General features: G+C 40.1%; 3 protein-coding genes across 4 annotated transcripts in view; 2 read left to right on the top strand and 1 right to left on the bottom strand.

Moving 5' to 3' along the window:
* LOC133850519 (uncharacterized) overlaps positions 1–21222 on the top strand; it is an 85701-nt gene that overhangs the window by 7500 nt on the left and 56979 nt on the right. The window lies entirely within an intron of this gene.
* Positions 261–7522, top strand: LOC133837354 (uncharacterized). 2 transcript variants are annotated; one of them, XM_062268088.1, is made up of 2 exons: positions 261–1825; positions 7386–7522. In XM_062268088.1, exons 1-2 carry the CDS (start codon positions 354–356, stop codon positions 7396–7398), a joined length of 1485 nt encoding a protein of 494 aa, XP_062124072.1. In that variant the 5' UTR covers positions 261–353; the 3' UTR covers positions 7399–7522. The 2 variants fall into 2 exon arrangements, with proteins under 2 accessions (XP_062124072.1, XP_062124080.1); XM_062268096.1 differs by lacking the exon at positions 7386–7522 and adding an exon at positions 1886–2071 and having other exon boundaries at positions 262–1825.
* On the bottom strand, positions 2483–3296 carry LOC133837368 (ubiquitin-conjugating enzyme E2 Q2-like). Its single transcript, XM_062268108.1, has one exon. The coding sequence runs from the start codon at positions 3294–3296 to the stop codon at positions 2679–2681; it is 618 nt and encodes a 205-aa protein (XP_062124092.1). The 3' UTR covers positions 2483–2678.

Here is a 21222-nt window from a genome sequence, read left to right as displayed (position 1 = left end):
CTCTCTTGCTGTTTCGCTTTTCATAACTCTTTGCATAACCTGACGATCGTTTTTTGTGTTGCCAATTGGCGGCAAGTGCAGGTGAATTTGCGTCTAGGCAGCTTGGCAAATTTATGATTCGACTTTTAAATTGGTTTATGGCAATTTCCGTAGCAGCACCCACACACACACACACACTCGTTAAAGTTATCGATATTTATTATCGGTCGACGCTTTTTAATTATGACGCATTAAACGTTTGACTATCGAGTCAAGTTGGCAGTCCGACCATTTTGAACTCTAGCTAAACAATTCATAGGATGCCTTTAAATTTACTTTAACTCTGAAGCATTCCGAGAATTGAGTTGAACAAAATGAAGCGTCACAATGCCAAAGCTATTGCGGCAGCTGTTGCCATAGCTGCCGCCGCTGCCAATCCGGAGACTAAGAAGAAATCGGAGCCGAAACCAACAATGAGTGCGGCCGCACTCTATGTGGATGTGGTCAAGAATATGGCCAAGGCGGAGACGCCACCGTCAGCCACATCACCGCTGCCCAAGTTCACAATATTGCACGAGGATTTTCCTGCTTTGCCGGGCACCGTTGAGGAAACGACGCGTGTGATTAATGCAAATGTGCCAGACGATTGGACGGACATGATTAGCGATAACGACGACCTCAATGACGATGAAGATGATGAAGATGGCGATGTCGATGATGATGATGGGGATGATGACGCTGAAGATATTGATGATGATGAGCAGTCGGCATCGCCATCGCCTACCCTGGATAGTGTTAGTGAGAAGCCCGAGTCCTTGCCCGACGCAAATGAACCGGAGACGTCCATCCCAGATTTGCTGATGGAGCTGCACAGCAGCAGCAGCAACAACAAGAGCTCAGAGAGTAGCGAACACGACGCGCCAGCTGTTGTTCATGTGTCCGCATCCACTGATCACAGCAATGCCAATTCCAATGGCAGCGAATGGCAGCACTCACCGAAGTGCAAACATTTTCGTCCCAACTTCTGTGAGTGTGCCAACGAGAGCTTCTTCGAGCCACAGTTCCTCATCGCTGGCATGCAGCAGCGTGCCTTGGAACGTCAAAAATCAAGCGAAGTCAAAACGCAGCTTGGTCCACCGCCAGGATTTGAGCGCCTCGTTTACTATGGACGCTTGTGCACCAATCGCATGGGCATGCCACTGGGTGGTGTGACCTTTGACAACGTAGCGCCACCAACAGCAGCAGCAGCTAACAATGCTCAGCTCTCGTCAGGGAAGGTCTTGAAAGATGCCTTTGGCATGGCTGGCTTGGCTAGGAATTTGCAGGCTGTTCAACAGAATCCACGGATGGTGCAGTTCTTTGGCCACAAGGTCGCTTGCCTCAATCATTGTTCGACGCACGAGGCAAACAAGTTGCATGCCAATTTTGCCGGCGCCTTGATGGGCGGCCGTTGTCCACCGCACGAGGTACAACACAATGTTCCGCCTTACTATTACCGTTCGAGTTTCAAGGCGCTGCCACAGCCCAAAATGGATCAGATGGAATCGGAGTTGCTCTTCTTTTTCTTCTACACGTATCCGAATGATATGTTGCAAATGCTCGCTGCCGCCGAGTTGGCTGATCGCGGTTGGCGTTATCACATCGAGGAGCGTTTGTGGATACGCCGTCAGCCGGATAATCCGCACTACGTGGCATCGCGCTGTCAGGAGTCGGGTGAGTACAACTATTTCAACATGATGCACTGGAAGATAATGCCACGTCACTTTGAGCTGCTGTCGGGGCAACTGGAGCAGACGATCACCAAGGCTGAGCTCTATGAACAATACGGTTACCATCCGCAGATGAGGTGGGTCCTTATAAAGATGTTCTTTTGCTCCATCAACTCATTGTTTTCCCCCTTCGACAGCTTCTTCTGATGCCGGAAGTGAATTTGTTCCATCGACGTATTGCAGTGGTGTCTACAATACGCACATCAATCAATCATGAAACGTTTAAAATATTTTTAAAACTTATCATCTTGCACCTTGCTGTAAAATATGAAATTTGTTAACTTCTCACAGCAAGAAATAATAAATAAAATACATATTAATGTACAAAATCAAAAGTATTTTATTTTCATCCAATTTTTGACTGTTGAACATCTTAGCTTATAAAAATATGAATCATTTTTTAAGTGAACTGCGAATACAAGAGAAATATTTAAGGATTGAATCTCCCTGTAAGTCGTTTTGTAATGCCTATAGAGAACATTTCAAAATGTAACTTAATACTAAATACAAATTCAATATTCCTTCAGGTTTTTAAATCAGTTTTCAAATTTTTGAGCTAACAAAAGAAATTCTTCATAGCATCAAAAAATAACTGAATTATAAATGGAAAACTGAAAACAAGTTCAAAGTTATTTCAGTTTTTAGAATCAGTTTTTAAATTTTTAGGTTAACAAATAAATTTCCCCGTTCTGTAATGCTTATAGAGAACATTTCAAAAGATAACTTAATACTATATATAAATTCAATATTCCTTCAGGTTTTTAAATCAGTTTTCAAATTTTTGAGCTAACAAAAGAAATTCTTCGTAACATATGTAGGGAATGTATTCACTCATATCAGACGTTAGCAATCATTACAGAACGGAGAGAGGGAGAGTTCCAAAACTGTGACTGTTTAGCTTTCGGGTCTGTCTACTTCCGACCAAGCTAGTTAGTTGTGCAGCTTCTGGACCAATTTAAAATTGCGCTGGGCGTGTTCCAGGTTGTAGTACTTGTCAAATAAAGACTTCGGAGCGTCGAAGAAGATGTGCCCATCGTGTTGAGACAGTGCGGCGGCAATTTGTATGATCAGTGACTCGACGGTGTAGGCGGAAGTCCAACCGGAATTGGTTAACAATTGCATGCAAATGGCTCCGCCCTGTGTGACAAAACCTCCCATAATGAAGGGGTAGACGACACGTACAAAGGGTGGCGAAGATGGATAGTTATCGTTGAAAATAAATTGCAGCTTGATGGCACCTTCGCCATCGATTTCCTTTAGCTTTAACATATCGGCATACAGGCGACTGTCCTTGTCCACCGAGTGGAGGGAAACATTCCAGTTGTAGATCGAATCATCGTCTAGGTCCAACGAGAACACATTTTGTTTAAAAGTGTCAGAATGATAGATGAGCCGCAGCTCTTTCATCAGGCGATTTACGGCGTTAGGTGAGCCAGCGGCTAGACCTTGAGCATGATCCTGATGATCCTGTTGGTTGTTCAGTTTCTGAAGGGTCTGTCGCATCTTCACTTCCTCCTCATCTTTTGAGCTAGTTTTCTCCGATTTCATCGAGTCATTCTCTAGGACCTCCATCAGTATTAATTCCTCATAGACTGCGCGATTCTCCGATTCCATCGGGTCGTCGTCACTTTCGTCACTATCATTGTCATCTTTTGAGATAGTTTCCTCCGATTCCATCGAGTCGTGGTCGCTTTCGCTATTCTCGTCGACATCATTCTCTAGGGTCTCCATCAATATTACTTCCTCATAGACTGCGCGAATTTCCTCCGATTCCATCGAGTCGTCCTCACTTTCGTCACTATCATTGTCATTCTGTGGCTTCAACGGCACCGTCAACTTGTCCATATTATCCGGCAGCTGCACATTGTGAGTGTCGCACAATTTACGCACCAACGAAGCCACCTGCAACACCAACTGATTGTCCTCTCCTTGGGAATTGCCCAGCTCTTGCATTATTTCGCTAAGCTTCGCATTATCGCATTCTGAGTACCAAATGGGCGGAGTCATTGGATAGGTGACCGTAATACTCGCATGAATTACGTAATGTTTGCCATTGCCATCGATAAAGCGGAAGAGCAGATCGTCCGGATTGCAATTGAGCAGCTGGAAACGGTTATGATCCTTTGGAAAGATCTGCTGCAGCAATTCGATTTCAAGTTTCTGAGTTTTGAAGCAGTCCATATTGCTGTAATTTGTTAGAACGAAAGCGATTTCAATGTGCAACTTTTTAATGACGCAGTTGTGATGAAATACTTTGGAAAAAAAATGTTGCTTAACGCGGCAAAATCGAATGAAGCCAACTGTACTTTCGGTAGTTCGGTTCAAGTTTGCTTTTCTGCAGAATCGACTTTACATTCGATAATTATGCAAGTTGCTTTGCTGCACAATCGATAGCTATTCAAGTTCCTCTGCTAATTATTTTTAAAATATGTATGTAAAAAATTTAATTGACTTGCAAACAGTTTTGGTATTTTATTAGTCACAAGATAATTCGCAAGAACAAAAGCGAGTTTAATGTGCAACTTTTTAATGATGCAGTATGATGAAATGTTTTGGAGGATTTTCCTGCTCTGCCGGGCACCGTTGAGGAAACGCGTGCGATCAATGCAAATGTGCCAGACGATTGGACGGACATGATTAGCGATAACGACGACCTCAATGACGATGAAGATGTTGATGTCGATGATGATGTCGCTGAAGATATTGATGATGAGCAGTCGGCATCGCCATCGCCTTCCCTTGCCCGACACAAATGAACCGGAGACGTCCATCCCAGATTTGCTGATGGATCCGAATGATATGTTGCAAATGCTCGCTGCCGCCGAGTTTGCCGATCGCAGTTGGGAGTTACGCCACTTTGAGCTGCTGTCGGGGCAACTGGAGCAGACGATCACCAAGGCTGAGCTCTATGAACAATACGGTTACCATCCGCCGATGAAGTGGGTCCTTATAAAAATGTTCTTCTCTTGCTCCTTCAACTCATTGTTTTCCCCATTTGACAGCTTCTTCTGTTGATGCCGGAAGTGAATTTGTTCCAAGTTATAACCATTTTATCAAACTACATCGACGTATTGCAATGATCTTAACTGGTGTCTACAATACGCACATCAATCAATCATGAAACGTCTAAAATATTGTTAAAACTTATCATCTTGCACCTTGCTGTAAAATATGAAATTTGTTAACTTCTCACAGCAAGAAATAATAAATAAAATACATATTAATGCACAAAATCAAAAGTATAATATTTGCATCCAATTTTTGACTGTTGCACATCCTAGCTTATAAAAATATGAATCATTTTAAGTAAACTTCGAATACAAGAGAAATATTTAAGAACTGAAAAATAAATTTTAGGACTGAATTTCCCTATAAGTCATTCTGTAATGCCGATAAAGAACATTTTAAAAGATAATTTAATACTAAATCCAAATTCAATATTATTCCTTCAGTTTTTTTAAATCGTTTTTTAAATTTTTGGAAAAATAATTTATTTATAGCATCTCAAAAAGTAACTAAATTGTAAAACTGAATATAAATTCAGTTATTTCAGTTTTCAAATTTTAAGTTAACAAATAAATAAATTTCCCCGTTCTGTAATGCTTATAGAGAACATTTCAAAAGATAAATTAATACTAAATACAAAACTTAATACAAATTCAATATTATTCCTTCAGGTTTTTTAAATCAGTTTTCAAATTTTTGAGCTAACAAAAGAAATTCTTCGTAACATATGTAGGGAATGTATAGTATTCACTCAGATCAGACGTTAGCAAGCATTACAGAACAGAGAGAGGGAGAGTTACAAAACTGTGACTGTTTAGCTTTCGGGTCTGTCTACTTCCGACCAACCACGTTCATTGTGCATCTTCTGGACCTGTTGAAAGTTGCGCTGGGCGTATTCCAGGTTGTAGACCTTCTCAAGTAAACGGTTTGAAACGCCGAAGATGATGCGTCCATCGTGTTGAGACAGTGCGGCGGCAATTTGTATGATCAGTGACTCGACGGTGTAGGCGGAAGTCCAACCGGAATTGGTTAACAATTGCATGCAAATGGCTCCGCCGAGTAAGACAAAACTTCCCGTGATGATGGGATAGACGATACGCACAAAGGGTGGCGAAAATGGATAGTTATCGTTGAAAATAAATTGCAGCTTGATGGCACCTTCGCCATCGATTTCCTTTAGCTTTAACATATCAGCATACAGGCGACTGTTCTTGTCCACCGAGAAGAGAGAAACTTTCCAGTTGTATATCGAATCATCGTCTAGATCCAACGAGAACACATTCTGTTTAAAAGTGTCAGAATGATAGATGAGCCGTAGCTCTTTCATCAGGCGATTTACGGCGTTAGGCGAGCCAGCGGCAAGACCTTGAGGTTGATCCTGACGATCCTGTTGGTTGTTCAGTTTCTGAAGGGTCTGTCGCAGCTTCACTTCCTCCTCATCTTTTGAGCTAGTTTTCTCCGATTTCATCGAGTCGTCGTCACTTTCGTCACTATCGTTGTCATTCCGTGGCTTCATCGGCACCGTTAACTTGTCCATATTATCCGGCAGCGGCACATTGTGAGTGTCGCACAATTTACGCACCAACGAAGCCACCTGCAACACCAACTGATTGTCCTCTCCTTGGGAATTGCCCAGCTCTTGCATTATTTCGCTAAGCTTCGCATCATCGCATTCCGAGTACCAAATGGGCGGAGACATTGGATAGGTGACCGTAATACTCGCATGAATTACGTAATGTTTGCCATTGCCATCGATAAAGCGGAAGAGCAGATCGTCCGGATTGCAATTGAGCAGCTGGAAACGGTTATGATCCTTTGGAAAGATCTGCTGCAGCAATTCGATTTCAAGTTTCTGAGATTTGAAGCAAGCCATATTGATATATGTAATTCGCAAGAACTTAAGCGATTTCAATGTGCAACTTTTTAATGACGCAGTTATGATGAAATACTTTGGAAAAAAAGTGTTGCTTAACGCGGCAAAATCGATTGAAGCCAACTGCACTTTCGGTAGATATTCAAGTTTGCTTTTCTGCAGAATCGACTTTACATTCGATAATTATTCAAGTTGCTTTGCTGCACAATCGACTGTATAAGAGTAGAGCTGACTCTACTTTCGATAGTTATTCAAGTTCCTCTGCTAATTATTTTTAAAACATGCATAAAATTAAATTGACTTGCAAACCGTTGGGGAAACGCGTGCGATCAATGCAAATGTGCCAGACGATTGGACGGACATGATTAGCGATAACAACGACCTCAATGACGATGAAGATGGTGATGTCGATGATGATGTCGCTGAAGATATTGATGATGAACAGTCAGCATCGCCATCGCCTTCCCTGGATAGTGTTAGTGAGAAGCCCGAGTGCTTGCCCGACGCAAATGAACCGGAGACGTCCATCCCAGATTTGCTGATGGATCCGAATGATATGTTGCAAATGCTCGCTGCCGCCGAGTTTGCCGATCGCAGTTGGCGTTACGCCACTTTGAGCTGCTGTCGGGGCAACTGGAGCAGACGATCACCAAAGCTGAACTCTATGAACAATACGGTTACCATCCGCCGATGAAGTGGGTCCTTATAAAAATGTTCTTCTCTTGCTCCTTCAACTCATTGTTTTCCCCATTTGACAGCTTCTTCTGTTGATGCCGGAAGTGAATTTGTTCCAAGTTATCCCCATTTTATCAAACAGCATCTACGTATTGCAGTTTAAAATATTGTTAAAACTTATAACCGTGCTTTAAAATATTATGAAATTTGTTAACTTCTCACAGCAAGAAATAATAAATAAAATACAATGCACAAAATCAAAAGTATTTTATTTTCATCCAATTTTTGACTTTCAACATTTTAGCTTATAAAAATATGAATCATTTTAAGTGAACTGCGAATACAAGATAAGAAATTTAAGGTCTGAATTTCCCTGTAAGTCGTTCTGTAATGCCTATAGAGAACATTTCAAAATGTAACTTAATACTAAATACAAATTCAATATTATTCCTTCAGGTTTTTAAATCAGTTTTCAAATTTTTGAGCTAACAAAAGAATTTCTTCATATCATCTCAGAAAGCAACTAAATTATAATTGGAAAATTGAAAACAAATTCAAAGTTATTTCAGTTTTTAGAATCAGTTTTCAAATTTTTAGGTTAACAAATAAATTTCCCCGCTCTGTAATCCTTATAGAGAATATTTCAAAAGATAACTTAATACTAAATACAAATTCAATATTATTTCTTCAGGTTTTTAAATCAGTTTTCAAATTTTTAAGCTAACAAAAGAAATTCTTCGTAACAGACGTTAGCAAGCATTACAGAACAGAGAGAGGGAGAGTTGCAAAACTGTGACTGTTTAGCATTCGGGTCTGTCTACTTGCGACCAACCAAGTTTGTTGTGCATCCTCTCGGCATATTGAAAGTTGCGCTGGGCTCTTTCCAGGTTGTAGACCTTCTCAAGTAAACGGTTTGAAACTTCGAAGATGATGCGTCCATTGTTTTGTGACAGTGCGACGGAAATTTGAATGATCAGTGACTCGACGGTGTAGGCGGAAGTCCAACCGGAATTGGTTAGCAATTGCATGCAAATGGCTCCGCCGTGTGTGACAAAACCTCCCATAATGAAGGGGTAGACGACACGTACAAAGGGTGGCGAAGATGGATAGTTATCGTTGAAAATAAATTGCAGCTTGATGGCACCTTCGCCATCGATTTTCTTTAGCTTTAACATATCAGCACACAGGCGACTGTCCTTGTCCACCGAGTGGATGGAAACTTTCCAGTTGTAGATCGAATCATCGTCTAGGTCCAACGAGAACACATTCTGTTTAAAAGTGTCAGAATGATAGATGAGCCGCAGCTCTTTCATCAGGCGATTTACGGCGTTAGGTGAGCCAGCGGCTAGACCTTGAGCATGATCCTGACGATCCTGTTGGTTGTTCAGTTTCTGAAGGGTCTGTCGCATCTTCACTTCCTCCTCATCTTTTGAGCTAGTTTTCTCCGAGTCCATCGAGTCGTCGTCGCTCTTCTCGTGGGCATCATTCTCTAGGGTCTGCATCAGTATTACTTTCTCAGAGGCTTTGCGAATTCTTTCCGATTTCATCGAGTCGTGGTCGCTTTCGCTGTTCTCGTCGACATCATTCTCTTGGGTCTCCATCTGTATTAATTCCTCATAGACTGCGCGAATTTCCTCCGATTTCATCGAGTCGTCACTTTCATCACTATCGTTGTCATTCCGTGGCTTCATCGGCACCGTCAACTTGTCCATATTATCCGGCAGCTGCACATTGTGAGTGTCGCACAATTTACGCACCAACGAAGCCACCTGCAACACCAACTGATTGTCCTCTCCTTGGGTATTGCCCAGCTCTTGCATTATTTCGCTAAGCTTCGCATCATCGCATTCTGAGTACCAAATGGGCGGAGTCATTGGATAGGTGACCGTAATACTCGCCTGAATGTCGTAATGTTTGCCATTGCCATCGATAAAGCGGCAGAGCAGATCGTCCAGAGTGCAATCGAGCAGCTGGAAACGGTTATGATCCTTTGGAAAGATCTGCTGCAGCAATTCGATTTCAAGTTTCTGAGTTTTGAAGCAGTCCATATTGCTGTAATTTGTTAGAACGAAAGCGATTTCAATGTGCAACTTTTTAATGACGCAGTTGTGATGAAATACTTTGGAAAAAAAATGTTGCTTAACGCGGCAAAATCGAATGAAGCCAACTGTACTTTCGGTAGTTCGGTTCAAGTTTGCTTTTCTGCAGAATCGACTTTACATTCGATAATTATGCAAGTTGCTTTGCTGCACAATCGATAGCTATTCAAGTTCCTCTGCTAATTATTTTTAAAATATGTATGTAAAAAATTTAATTGACTTGCAAACAGTTTTGGTATTTTATTAGTCACAAGATAATTCGCAAGAACAAAAGCGAGTTTAATGTGCAACTTTTTAATGATGCAGTATGATGAAATGTTTTGGAGGATTTTCCTGCTCTGCCGGGCACCGTTGAGGAAACGCGTGCGATCAATGCAAATGTGCCAGACGATTGACGGACATGATTAGCGATAACGACGACCTCAATGACGATGAAGATGTTGATGTCGATGATGATGTCGCTGAAGATATTGATGATGAGCAGTCGGCATCGCCATCGCCTTCCCTTGCCCGACACAAATGAACCGGAGACGTCCATCCCAGATTTGCTGATGGATCCGAATGATATGTTGCAAATGCTCGCTGCCGCCGAGTTTGCCGATCGCAGTTGGAGTTACGCCACTTTGAGCTGCTGTCGGGGCAACTGGAGCAGACGATCACCAAGGCTGAGCTCTATGAACAATACGGTTACCATCCGCCGATGAAGTGGGTCCTTATAAAAATGTTCTTCTCTTGCTCCTTCAACTCATTGTTTTCCCCATTTGACAGCTTCTTCTGTTGATGCCGGAAGTGAATTTGTTCCAAGTTATAACCATTTTATCAAACTACATCGACGTATTGCAATGATCTTAACTGGTGTCTACAATACGCACATCAATCAATCATGAAACGTCTAAAATATTGTTAAAACTTATCATCTTGCACCTTGCTGTAAAATATGAAATTTGTTAACTTCTCACAGCAAGAAATAATAAATAAAATACATATTAATGCACAAAATCAAAAGTATAATATTTGCATCCAATTTTTGACTGTTGCACATCCTAGCTTATAAAAATATGAATCATTTTAAGTAAACTTCGAATACAAGAGAAATATTTAAGAACTGAAAAATAAATTTTAGGACTGAATTTCCCTATAAGTCATTCTGTAATGCCGATAAAGAACATTTTAAAAGATAATTTAATACTAAATCCAAATTCAATATTATTCCTTCAGTTTTTTAAATCGTTTTTTAAATTTTTGGAAAAATAATTTATTTATAGCATCTCAAAAAGTAACTAAATTGTAAAACTGAATATAAATTCAGTTATTTCAGTTTTCAAATTTTTAGGTTAACAAATAAATAAATTTCCCCGTTCTGTAATGCTTATAGAGAACATTTCAAAAGATAAATTAATACTAAATACAAAACTTAATACAAATTCAATATTATTCCTTCAGGTTTTTAAATCAGTTTTCAAATTTTTGAGCTAACAAAAGAAATTCTTCGTAACATATGTAGGGAATGTATAGTATTCACTCAGATCAGACGTTAGCAAGCATTACAGAACAGAGAGAGGGAGAGTTGCAAAACTGTGACTGTTTAGCTTTCGGGTCTGTCTACTTCCGACCAACCACGTTCATTGTGCATCTTCTGGACCTGTTGAAAGTTGCGCTGGGCTCTTTCCAGGTTGTAGACCTTCTCAAGTAAACGGTTTGAAACGCCGAAGATGATGCGTCCATCGTGTTGAGACAGTACGGCGGCAATTTGTATGATCAGTGACTCGACGGTGTAGGCGGAAGTCCAACCGGAATTGGTTAACAATTCCATGCAAATGGCTCCGCCGAGTAAGACAAAACTTCCCGTGATGATGGGATAGACGATACGCACAAAGGGTGGCGAAAATGGATAGTTATCGTTGAAAATAAATTGCAGCTTGATGGCACCTTCGCCATCGATTTTCTTTAGCTTTAACATATCAGCATACAGGCGACTGTCCTTGTCCACCGAGTGGATGGAAACTTTCCAGTTGTAGATCGAATCATCGTCTAGGTCCAACGAGAACACATTCTGTTTAAAAGTGTCAGAATGATAGATGAGCCGCAGCTCTTTCATCAGGCGATTTACGGCGTTAGGTGAGCCAGCGGCTAGACCTTGAGCATGATCCTGATGATCCTGTTGGTTGTTCAGTTTCTGAAGGGTCTGTCGCATCTTCACTTCCTCCTCATCTTTTGAGCTAGTTTTCTCCGAGTCCATCGAGTCGTCGTCGCTCTTCTCGTGGGCATCATTCTCTAGGGTCTGCATCAGTATTACTTTCTCAGAGGCTTTGCGAATTCTTTCCGATTTCATCGAGTCGTGGTCGCTTTCGCTGTTCTCGTCGACATCATTCTCTTGGGTCTCCATCTGTATTAATTCCTCATAGACTGCGCGAATTTCCTCCGATTTCATCGAGTCGTCACTTTCATCACTATCGTTGTCATTCCGTGGCTTCATCGGCACCGTCAACTTGTCCATATTATCCGGCAGCGGCACATTGTGAGTGTCGCACAATTTACGCACCAACGAAGCCACCTGCAACACCACGTGATTGTCCTCTCCTTCGGTATTGCCCAGCTCTTGCATTATTTCGCTAAGCTTCGCATTATCGCATTCCGAGTACCAAATGGGCGGAGACATTGGATAGGTGACCGTAATACTCGCATGAATTACGTAATGCTTGCCATTGCCATCGATAAAGCGGCAGAGCAGATCGTCCGGATTGCAATTGAGCAGCTGGAAACGGTTATGATCCTTTGGAAAGATCTGCTGCAGCAATTCGATTTCAAGTTTCTGAGATTTGAAGCAAGCCATATTGGTGTAATTCGCAAGAACTTAAGCGATTTCAATGTGCAACTTTTTAATGACGCAGTTATGATGAAATACTTTGGAAAAAAGTGTTGCCTAACGCGGCAAAATCGACCGAAGCCAACTGTACTTTCGGTAGTTCGGTTCAAGTTTGCTTTTCTGCAGAATCGACTTCGATAAATATTCAAGATGCTTTGCTGCCAATCGACTGTAATCTACTTTACTCTCGATAGATACTGAAGTTCCTCTGTTAATTATTTTTAAAATTTGTATTAAATCAAATTGACTTGCAAACAGTTTTGGTATTTCTTTAGTCACAAGATAATTTTCTCTCATATTTATTCCGAATTTGATGTCAGCATAATATAATAAAATCGTAAAAATTACTATGAATTTTTAGTAAAACGAGAAAAACAGGGAATATTTCAAAATTGAGCTTCTTTTCAACATAGTTAAATCGAAATAATTAGTAATTATTGTTATTAAACCATTGTCTACTCATCAATGCAATTGTTGAGGCAATCATTGACTTTGTCATTGAGCCACTAATCTATTTGTTGGCTGTGTACAATTGCTGCCACTTGCCACACCTTTAACAGCATCCACATGCCACGCGCTCCACTGGCAAGCCGCTTGAAATGCCAATGCAACTGTTGGCCAAGCCTCAGAACCAATAAACCACAGACTCTGACTCTTTAGTTAAAAGCGGCTCATTAGCAATATGGAGCAGTAGTCTGTCTGCCTGTCTGCGTTGTGTTGTTGGCCAAGTGTCGCTTTGCTCGCTAATTGCCACGTAAATTTGCAACCATTTTTGGCAGCTCATTAAATTTATTATTAAAACAAAACGCTGGCCACACTTAATTGCCATCAAATTGACATGCGAGACGACAGCACCCGCCTCAGCTTCAGCCTCAGCCACAGATGGAGCCTAACACACAGGCTGCCAGCTGGATCGGATCTGTGAAGTTGGAGTTAAAGCTGGTCGCTAGGCTTATGCGTATTAATTGCCATGGAGACTTCATAATTTCATGTGGAAAAATGTGAACGTTAGGCGTGCAGCAGCCGCTTTGCCGAAGCTGTAACTTAAGCACAAGACTTTAAAGCCTAAACTGTTAGTTGGACACAGCAGTGCAGTGCACATAGCTTTTAAGAAGCCAAAACAAACTTTCGTAGAGGGAAATGTAGCTAGACTTAAGAGGCAAAGATAAGATAAAATTTTCTGACGATGGAAATCTGGTTATTCTTAAAAGACAAAGATAAGATAGTTTTCGGATGCAATTATGAATGAAAGTTCATGTCTAAAGATGAATTGAAGTTACAATAATTAAAAGCTATGTAACTTTGGAATATGAATTTATACATTAAGCAAAATCTTTGTGCTAAATCCAATCAACTTTATGTATATACCTTTAATGTTATTTCTCTTGAGGTGTTGAGGATCAACTTAACCTGGATAGTCTAAAAGATTTTATAAACTATTTGTTTAAGGTTTATTTCCCTCCTATAGATTTCCATTTTTGTGTACAATGCACATAGAACTGACTGAATATCATTGTGGCTTTTATTGTGCAATTTCCAGCACTTAATACATACTGCAATTTCCAACACTTTTTATATTTACATATTTATATTATAATCTTTATTATTTGGCCAATTTTTGGCTTTTTTCAGCCAAGTTAAACAGCAATGACTGCGAAGTTAGGCTGAATTGTAGGCTCTGTCCAGTTGTTGGTTTATTTATGGCAGAGCAAAGTTTGATTGAAATGTGTTGTCTGTGAAATTGACAACTGGGTGAGATTTGCACGGGCTGCAGAGCAAAGCAGAGCAGTGAGCAGTGTAGTGCGGGGCCAATTAAGCATGAATCATGCCACATGCCACCGATTGCTGTTGCTGTTGTTGTTATTGTGTAATGCGCAACGAGTGCTCTGATTAATAAGCCGCCCGCGCTCATTGGGCCAGAGAGGCTAAACCTAACCTCAACTCAACCAGTCAACTTTCAGTGAGGTATTAACCCCTGAACATAACCTCAAAATGCAGACGCATGCAACGCCAAACAATTACCGTTACACACAGTTCTTATGCAGTCGACGTCGACGACGTTGTTGTTGTTGGTGTCAACACGCTCGTAACTTGCAATCAACTTAAGATGACAGTGAAAATGAAGCATTGACGCCTCGCACGTACCACGGAGGATACGGATACATGTTGCAACTTGATGTTGCAGTTGCAGTTGCTTTTATTGTTGCTGCTGCAGTTGTTGTTGTTGCTGTTGTTGCCTCACACCTAGCAAAAGGCCAGTGGGCAGCCAGGCTGGAAGGCAATCTCCTTCAGTGGGAAAGGTGTTGGGCAATCAGGTTTGCTGCCGCCAAGTCCGAGTGGGTACCAAATTAGACACATTTTATTATTAAAATCCACTTGTGTTGAAATAAAACACGACTTTCTGTGTCGCATATAATGAAAATATATGGCAAGTTAATACCTGAATTTATTTATCACCCATCTGCAGGCCAACCACACCGGGGCCAACAGCAACCAGCAGCCAACAAAATCATTGCCAGTCAGGCCAGCCAACCTGGAGCTGGCAACAAGTTTCATTGGGATTCAGATTCACACACCGAAGCTGTGATTGGGTTTGGGTTTGGGTTCGGGAATTAAACTGGGCGGGCAAACAAAAGGGCAACAATCAGTAGCGATCTTTATTATTTATTTATTGCAATTTTGTTAGATTTGCAAATTCTTTAGATTACACTAAATATGTTTTCTCTTTATAGAAAACGAAGATCATATCACTATTCATAGAAATTGACTACACAGAAATAAAAGTACTAAGAATTTTGGTCTCAAAAGTGTGACAAGAACATGAAAGCCCTAATGTTAGAAAACACATCTTGATTTCAAGAACATTTAATATAACACCCAAATTTATACAGTAATTCAATTGTATGTTGATCACTGATATATTTATCCTCCTCTTAGACTGCAGCAATTTGATTGTTCCTAAAATTGTTGTTCTTAAAATGATCTTATTTCAAGAGCATAATTTTTCAAAACTTGGTCTCTTTTTCAGTGTATAAAAGTTGTATATTATTACCCCTAGAACTTCTGTCTTTTATTAAAATAAGGCAAAGATCTTCATTATTCTATAAAAATTTCCAATCCCAACAGTTTTTATGTTTTTCTAAGAAACGTTTTAAAAACTTGCTTAGAATAGTTTTATTAAACCTAAATTGAAATGAAGTTCTTTAAAGAAACATCTTTACAATGTCAATACAAGTAAATTGAATTAAAACTTGTATCAGAATTTCATTATCAATGTAAAAGAAACACTGCAGAAACTGCAAAGATATCGACTTGGCAACAGATTAAAGTGTGCAACTGCGGGATCAATGAACGTTGCCATCAAGGATTTTGGTGATGATGATCGGTGATCGGTGATCGCTTTCATTCAAGTCTCGTCTACGCTCTTTGCATATCAAGTCATTTGGCTCACAACACGATGCTAATTGGCAGCTTCTTCCTTTTTGGCAGCCAATCGCAAGCGCAAGCAAATCATCAACAAAAATTTGTAATGTTAATTACAAACTGTTGTGTGTGCGAACTTCGCTGTGATCTCTAAAAATCGATTTGCATGCGAAAGATCGTGTCAGGTATATTTCGATTTCGACTGGCAAGATGTCTTTGCTTTTATTTATTTATTTTTGGTTATTCGGCGGCATCTCTCAGCTCTTAGCTTAGAGCTTCGCTCTGCTCTGCGAGGAGTTCGTTGTCTCATTCATTGGCGTCGTCTGAGTGTCTGGCAAGACGACGTCGACGTCGGCGGCGCAGCTCGCGTCGACTGTGGCTGCTGCGTTATGCCATAGAAGATAGCCACAGAGAAAGAGTGAGAGAGAGTTCAAAGACACAACGGGACATTCACCCCATGGGTAAACGACAAGGCCACTGTCGTCCATACACCACACCCACGTGGATGGCAGAAGGTACATCAAAGTCAATAACCTGGCCACTCTGACGACGATCCAAAAGGGTTGATTGAACCCTGTTCTGATGATGATGATGTGCTGTGCTGGGGCTGCCTGCCCCAACAAACGTCAAATTGCAACCGAACCCGCCGAAGGCGAACTATGAATTGCGATTACGATTTGCAATTCAGCAGTAGAACAATGGATGGTTCAGCCTCCTCCTCCTCATCCTGACTTGTCTTGTCGCTAGTCCGTTGCTCGCATCCGCATCGCATTGCAAGGCGGTAACTCGTCTTCCCGTAACAATTTCCCTTACTTATACAGAATGTTTTAACGGTGGTTCCATCGCCCTCTCTTTTTGCGACGACGAAGGCATCAACATCAACTGGACACTGAACCGACCAAGCGCAAATCGAGCAACACAAAATGTAGGTGGTATGCATTTTAAAGCAGTGAAAGTGCAAGAACCAAACATACCCCGTTCATTGTGCTCGTTCGACCAGCAGCAACAACAATTTCTGCTTTTATAATTGATAACGAAAAAAAGGCAAAAACTTGCATGCAGTTTCCACACATTGCACACTGCTGGGAGGCTTATCTAAGCGTTGTTCTGTCAAATTTGTCAAAACAAAATATTTGAATTGAATTTGTCATGGTTTTTCCCTCACAGTGCTGCTTTCATTCACCTCCCCCGGTTCATATTATGTAAGTTGGAATTAGCATAAATGTGATTGATCCCACAGTTTGTGTATTATTTGATTTTTATTGATATGCCAAATGAAATGCAAAAAAATGCAATTGCATTTGTTACTTTTTTGTGCACTTTTTTTCTGCATTTTTTTTAATTTTTTTTTTTTAGTTTTGTTATGAGTGTCGACTGCACCGAATTGGCTAAGCTCCGTTGGCTCTTTGGTTACCCTACAACCAAATGGTAATTCAAGTAGTTTGGCCCAATCACTGAACCAAACCTTTTTGCTAGTTGGCCAACTGCAAATCTTCCGCTTCTTTCTCTTTCTTTTTGAAAAACGCCCCCGGTTGACCTGCTGAGACAGAGAGAGATTGGATTGGGTATTCATTCGGTCCATAACTCTTCTATCCAATGACTTTGTCATATATGTCTTTGTCCATTTTGTCCACATCATTTGCATGGCATGCACATATTTAATAGACTTTCTGAATATCACAAAATATGCAATGTGTATCCGTTGGTTCATTCACTACGTCAGAGTGAGCGACAGAGATGGAGTTACACAGAGAAAGAGAGATAGAGATAGAGCTGGAAATAGACCCCATAAGGCACAGGTGATATTTGCATGATTATGACAAAATGTTGCGTCTCTCGAGAGAGTTCAAAGCTCTTTTTGTGCGGAAAATTCAATACTCATATAACAGCGAGTAGTTTTTGCTTCCTAGATGGTCCACAAAGGCTTCATAAATAAGTAACTCCATTCAAATTGCATTCGTTTATACCGTATTGGTGAATTGACTTGCATTATGAGTGCACTGTTGAGTGCACTGTGATTTCTCGCTTTTGCATTTTGATTGATTCACTTGCAGCGTAGCACAGTTTTAGGCGCGTTCTTTATAACAATTCGTAGAACAACAATTGTGCTGAATTTAAATTTGATATATTCTTATGACAGCAACCGATAGGGTAGGAAAGTAAGGTATTATTGGAGGGTAAAGTACTACGAGTCTTAGTTACTTTGATTAACAATCTGGTATATCTTGCACTCTATAAATATAGCGTTTAGTATATTTTTAGTATTTTGACAATCTGGTATATTGTACAATATAGTTTATTTTCAATGTAGTACTATATAAATATACCAAATATAGCCGTCGGTATATTTTTAGTAGTTTGCGATATATTCATTTGGTATATTTTAATATTAATACCACTTTGCTTTTATTTATAATCGAAAGTGGGTATCTCATAGTCGAGCACACTTGATTGTAGCTTTCTTACTTGTTTTTATTAGGAACACATTGTTGAGTAATGAGTTCAAACAAATTGCTTTTTAATGAACTCTGTACTACTTTAGTAATCAGAATACGAGTTAGTATACGAATAATAGAATAATCTAATTTTAATTCTATTCAGTTTTGCATATAAAATATTTAATCAAGAGAGAATTTGTTTAGAAAAATTGTTGGTAATTGTGTTCTTTAGTATTGAATTTTCTGCTGAGTAATCGATTGAAAGTTTGTCTTGTTAAATATATATTTATTTAAATGAATGTAAAAATATTTGAACTTCGCAATGCAAATTATTTAAATTTGTGCTTTTCCTTCCCTTAATTCCACAGTTTTGCATAATTTTCCTTTACTTTCCGCCTCTTTCAACTGTTGTAAGCCGGAAAATCATTTAAAGCACGCGCGCCTTCGGGCAAGTAAACCAAGAAAAATAAAAGAAGAAAAAGTTTTGCCACAACCCAAGCGCCAGTTGCAAGCAGCACGCACTTCTCTTTTGCTCAAGCTCTCTTCCTCTCTCTCGCTCTCGCTCTTCACTTCACTGCTTCTCTGATGCGTTCTCCTTCTGCTGCAGTCACTTTGGCATTCTGCATTCGTGTGCACTGCTCATTGATCGGAATTGAATTGGACATAAATAAAACAAGATCAATCAATTGATTTATTTTGACATGTTGCAACAGCGCTCGCTCTGACTGCAGCTACAACCTCAACTTGTGGCAGTGTGGCATGCTGCGATTGCGGCTGTGACAGCGCCTGGCGCTTTGTGGCCGGTTTGGGGGCCTCTCCATGATTCTCCATGGTGCACGCTGTGCAGTGGGTCTCATTTGCTTTTGTCGCTGGGGAGATTTCGCAGTTCGCTGTTCGCAGTTTGCAGTTGCATTTGCAACTTTGTGCTATTGTTGTTGCAACAAGTTGCTAACTGACCGCCAAATTGCCTTTTGGCATCTGCAACGCTTTTATTGCTAGTTCTTGGCCATTTGGCTAATTTGTTGACGCACTTAACAACAGACATTACCTGATTGCTGCCACAAGATGTGGTAGCTAATGGGAACAGCAACGAATATCGAATATGTAGAAAGTCATTGAGAATTGGGTTGCCTAGAAAATTGTCTTTGAACTAAAGAATTTACAGTTTAATAAAAAAGGGTTTGCCTTATGGAATTTTGGCGACACTTTTGACACTAGCTATGTTCAACTTGATCACTAGACAGTCTCTTAAAGTACTTGATGTTCATTGATTATGGATTATGCATGAGCAGCGTCTGATTAACTGGCTGAGAAAAGAGGACGATAACGAACTTAATTGCCTCGCATGTTTTCTCGCAGCCGCCCACACATGAAAAGCATTGAAAATAATTTCTCTAATTCCCAATTTAAAGCCCACCTATTGAAAGTGTAACCTAAACAAGTAAGAAAGCTACAATCGAGTGTGCTCGACTATGAGATACCCGATACGCATTTTTAAAGAAAGCAGAACTAAAGCAGAAATATACCAAGTGAATATACCACAAAAATACATACAATATACTATAAATATTGCTTTTAGTACTACTTTCAAACTATATCATAGAGTGTGCAATATACAGATTATCAAAAATACTAAAAATATACTATAGAGTGTGCAATATAACAGATTATCAAAAATATTTCGAACGCTATATTTAGTGTATTAATATAGTACTACTTTCAACATATACCATAGAGTATGGAAGTATACCATAAAACGTGTAATATACCAGATTGCCAAAAATAGAAAAAATATATACCAAACTAGTACTATCTTCAAAATATACCATATTGTTCAAAATACTAAAAAAATATACTTAACGCTATAATTGGTATATTGATTTAGTAATATTAAATATACCAGATTAAAGTATTTCTTAGATAACCCAATTTTCAGCAATGATATAGACTATAGTTATAGTTATACCCAACATGGTAATACCATTCTACCTTATGGGTATCGGGTATAAAAAGGGGAAGTGCAACGAGATAGAAGAGCGAGAGAGAAAGAGAGCGAGATTAATTGTCAGCTTTCTAAGGCAAACTGTTAAACATTTTCCCAGTCGACGTCATGTGTCACAATTAAAACGAGAGAGTGGAAAATGAAGGGCTGACAATCCTGTGCATTTTACTTTGAAACTTCCGTTTGAGGAGTCTTTCAAGAATGGCACAGCGAGTGCATCGCATTTGGGAGAAAGTGCAGCAGATGGCAACATGGAAAAAAAATGGATGGAAATTCGAGTAAACATATATGATAAATTAACTTAGAAAAGTCACGAGTGTCAGGGCGTGAGTGTAATAGACTGCAATACACACATGTGTGTGTAAGCATGCTGAGTGGGTTCACACACACACACACACACACACATACGATATGTGTGTGGGGGCCTTGATTAATGCACTTGCAAGCCAGAGTTAGAGTCAGAGTCTGAGCCACAGAGAGCGCTCTATGGCACGCCTTGTGGCAGGCAGCCCACGGAGCGAGTCTAATAAAGTAATTTACTTTACTAAATAGTTGCCGGCAGCATTTGGACCAGGCTTTAACAAGATGTTGCTCTCCCCCTCTGCTTCTGCTTACACTGCTCACTTTACCCCATTTGAAAATTAGCATTTTAATTGAAATGTCACGCCGCTTTGCCAAGTGCCAAATGCGTTTTGGGCCAAGTTAAAGTCTCGACTTTACCAGACACACACCAACAACATGTCACGCACTTTTTCAAATAGCTTACAGTCTTGTTTTTTTTTATCTCTGTCTCTGTCTTTGTTGATGTTTTCATTTGCCACACAGAACTGATGAATGGCATTTCGGCAATTTGCCAAAAAACCATTCGAAAAGTTTTCTAATTGCAACTGCAGCTCACGCTTTTAGCTCCAATTCAATTCCATTCGCTCGACTTTTGGCAATAGGAAATGGCAATTGAGGCTGGCAATTTGCTGTTGCTTTATAAATGCCTTCCAAATGTGCCGAATGTAAGGCCATGTTACAAACATTAATCAAGAATTATGCCTAGCAAAATTCAAGTAACAGTGCAATGAACAATTTTTACAAATTTTA

The sequence above is a fragment of the Drosophila sulfurigaster genome, chromosome 2L (genome assembly GCF_023558435.1).
Source record: "Drosophila sulfurigaster albostrigata strain 15112-1811.04 chromosome 2L, ASM2355843v2, whole genome shotgun sequence".
NCBI lineage: Eukaryota > Metazoa > Arthropoda > Insecta > Diptera > Drosophilidae > Drosophila > Drosophila sulfurigaster.
The sequence above is the reverse complement of the archived record's forward strand: the minus strand, read 5'-3'. Positions and strand labels throughout refer to the sequence as shown.

What these genes read in the sequence shown, in the direction of transcription:
- LOC133837354 (XM_062268088.1), top strand. Translation starts at nt 354, where the DNA reads ATGAAGCGTCACAATGCCAAAGCTATTGCGGCAGCTGTTGCCATAGCT.
- LOC133837368 (XM_062268108.1), bottom strand. Translation starts at nt 3,296, where the DNA reads ATGAAATCGGAGAAAACTAGCTCAAAAGATGAGGAGGAAGTGAAGATG.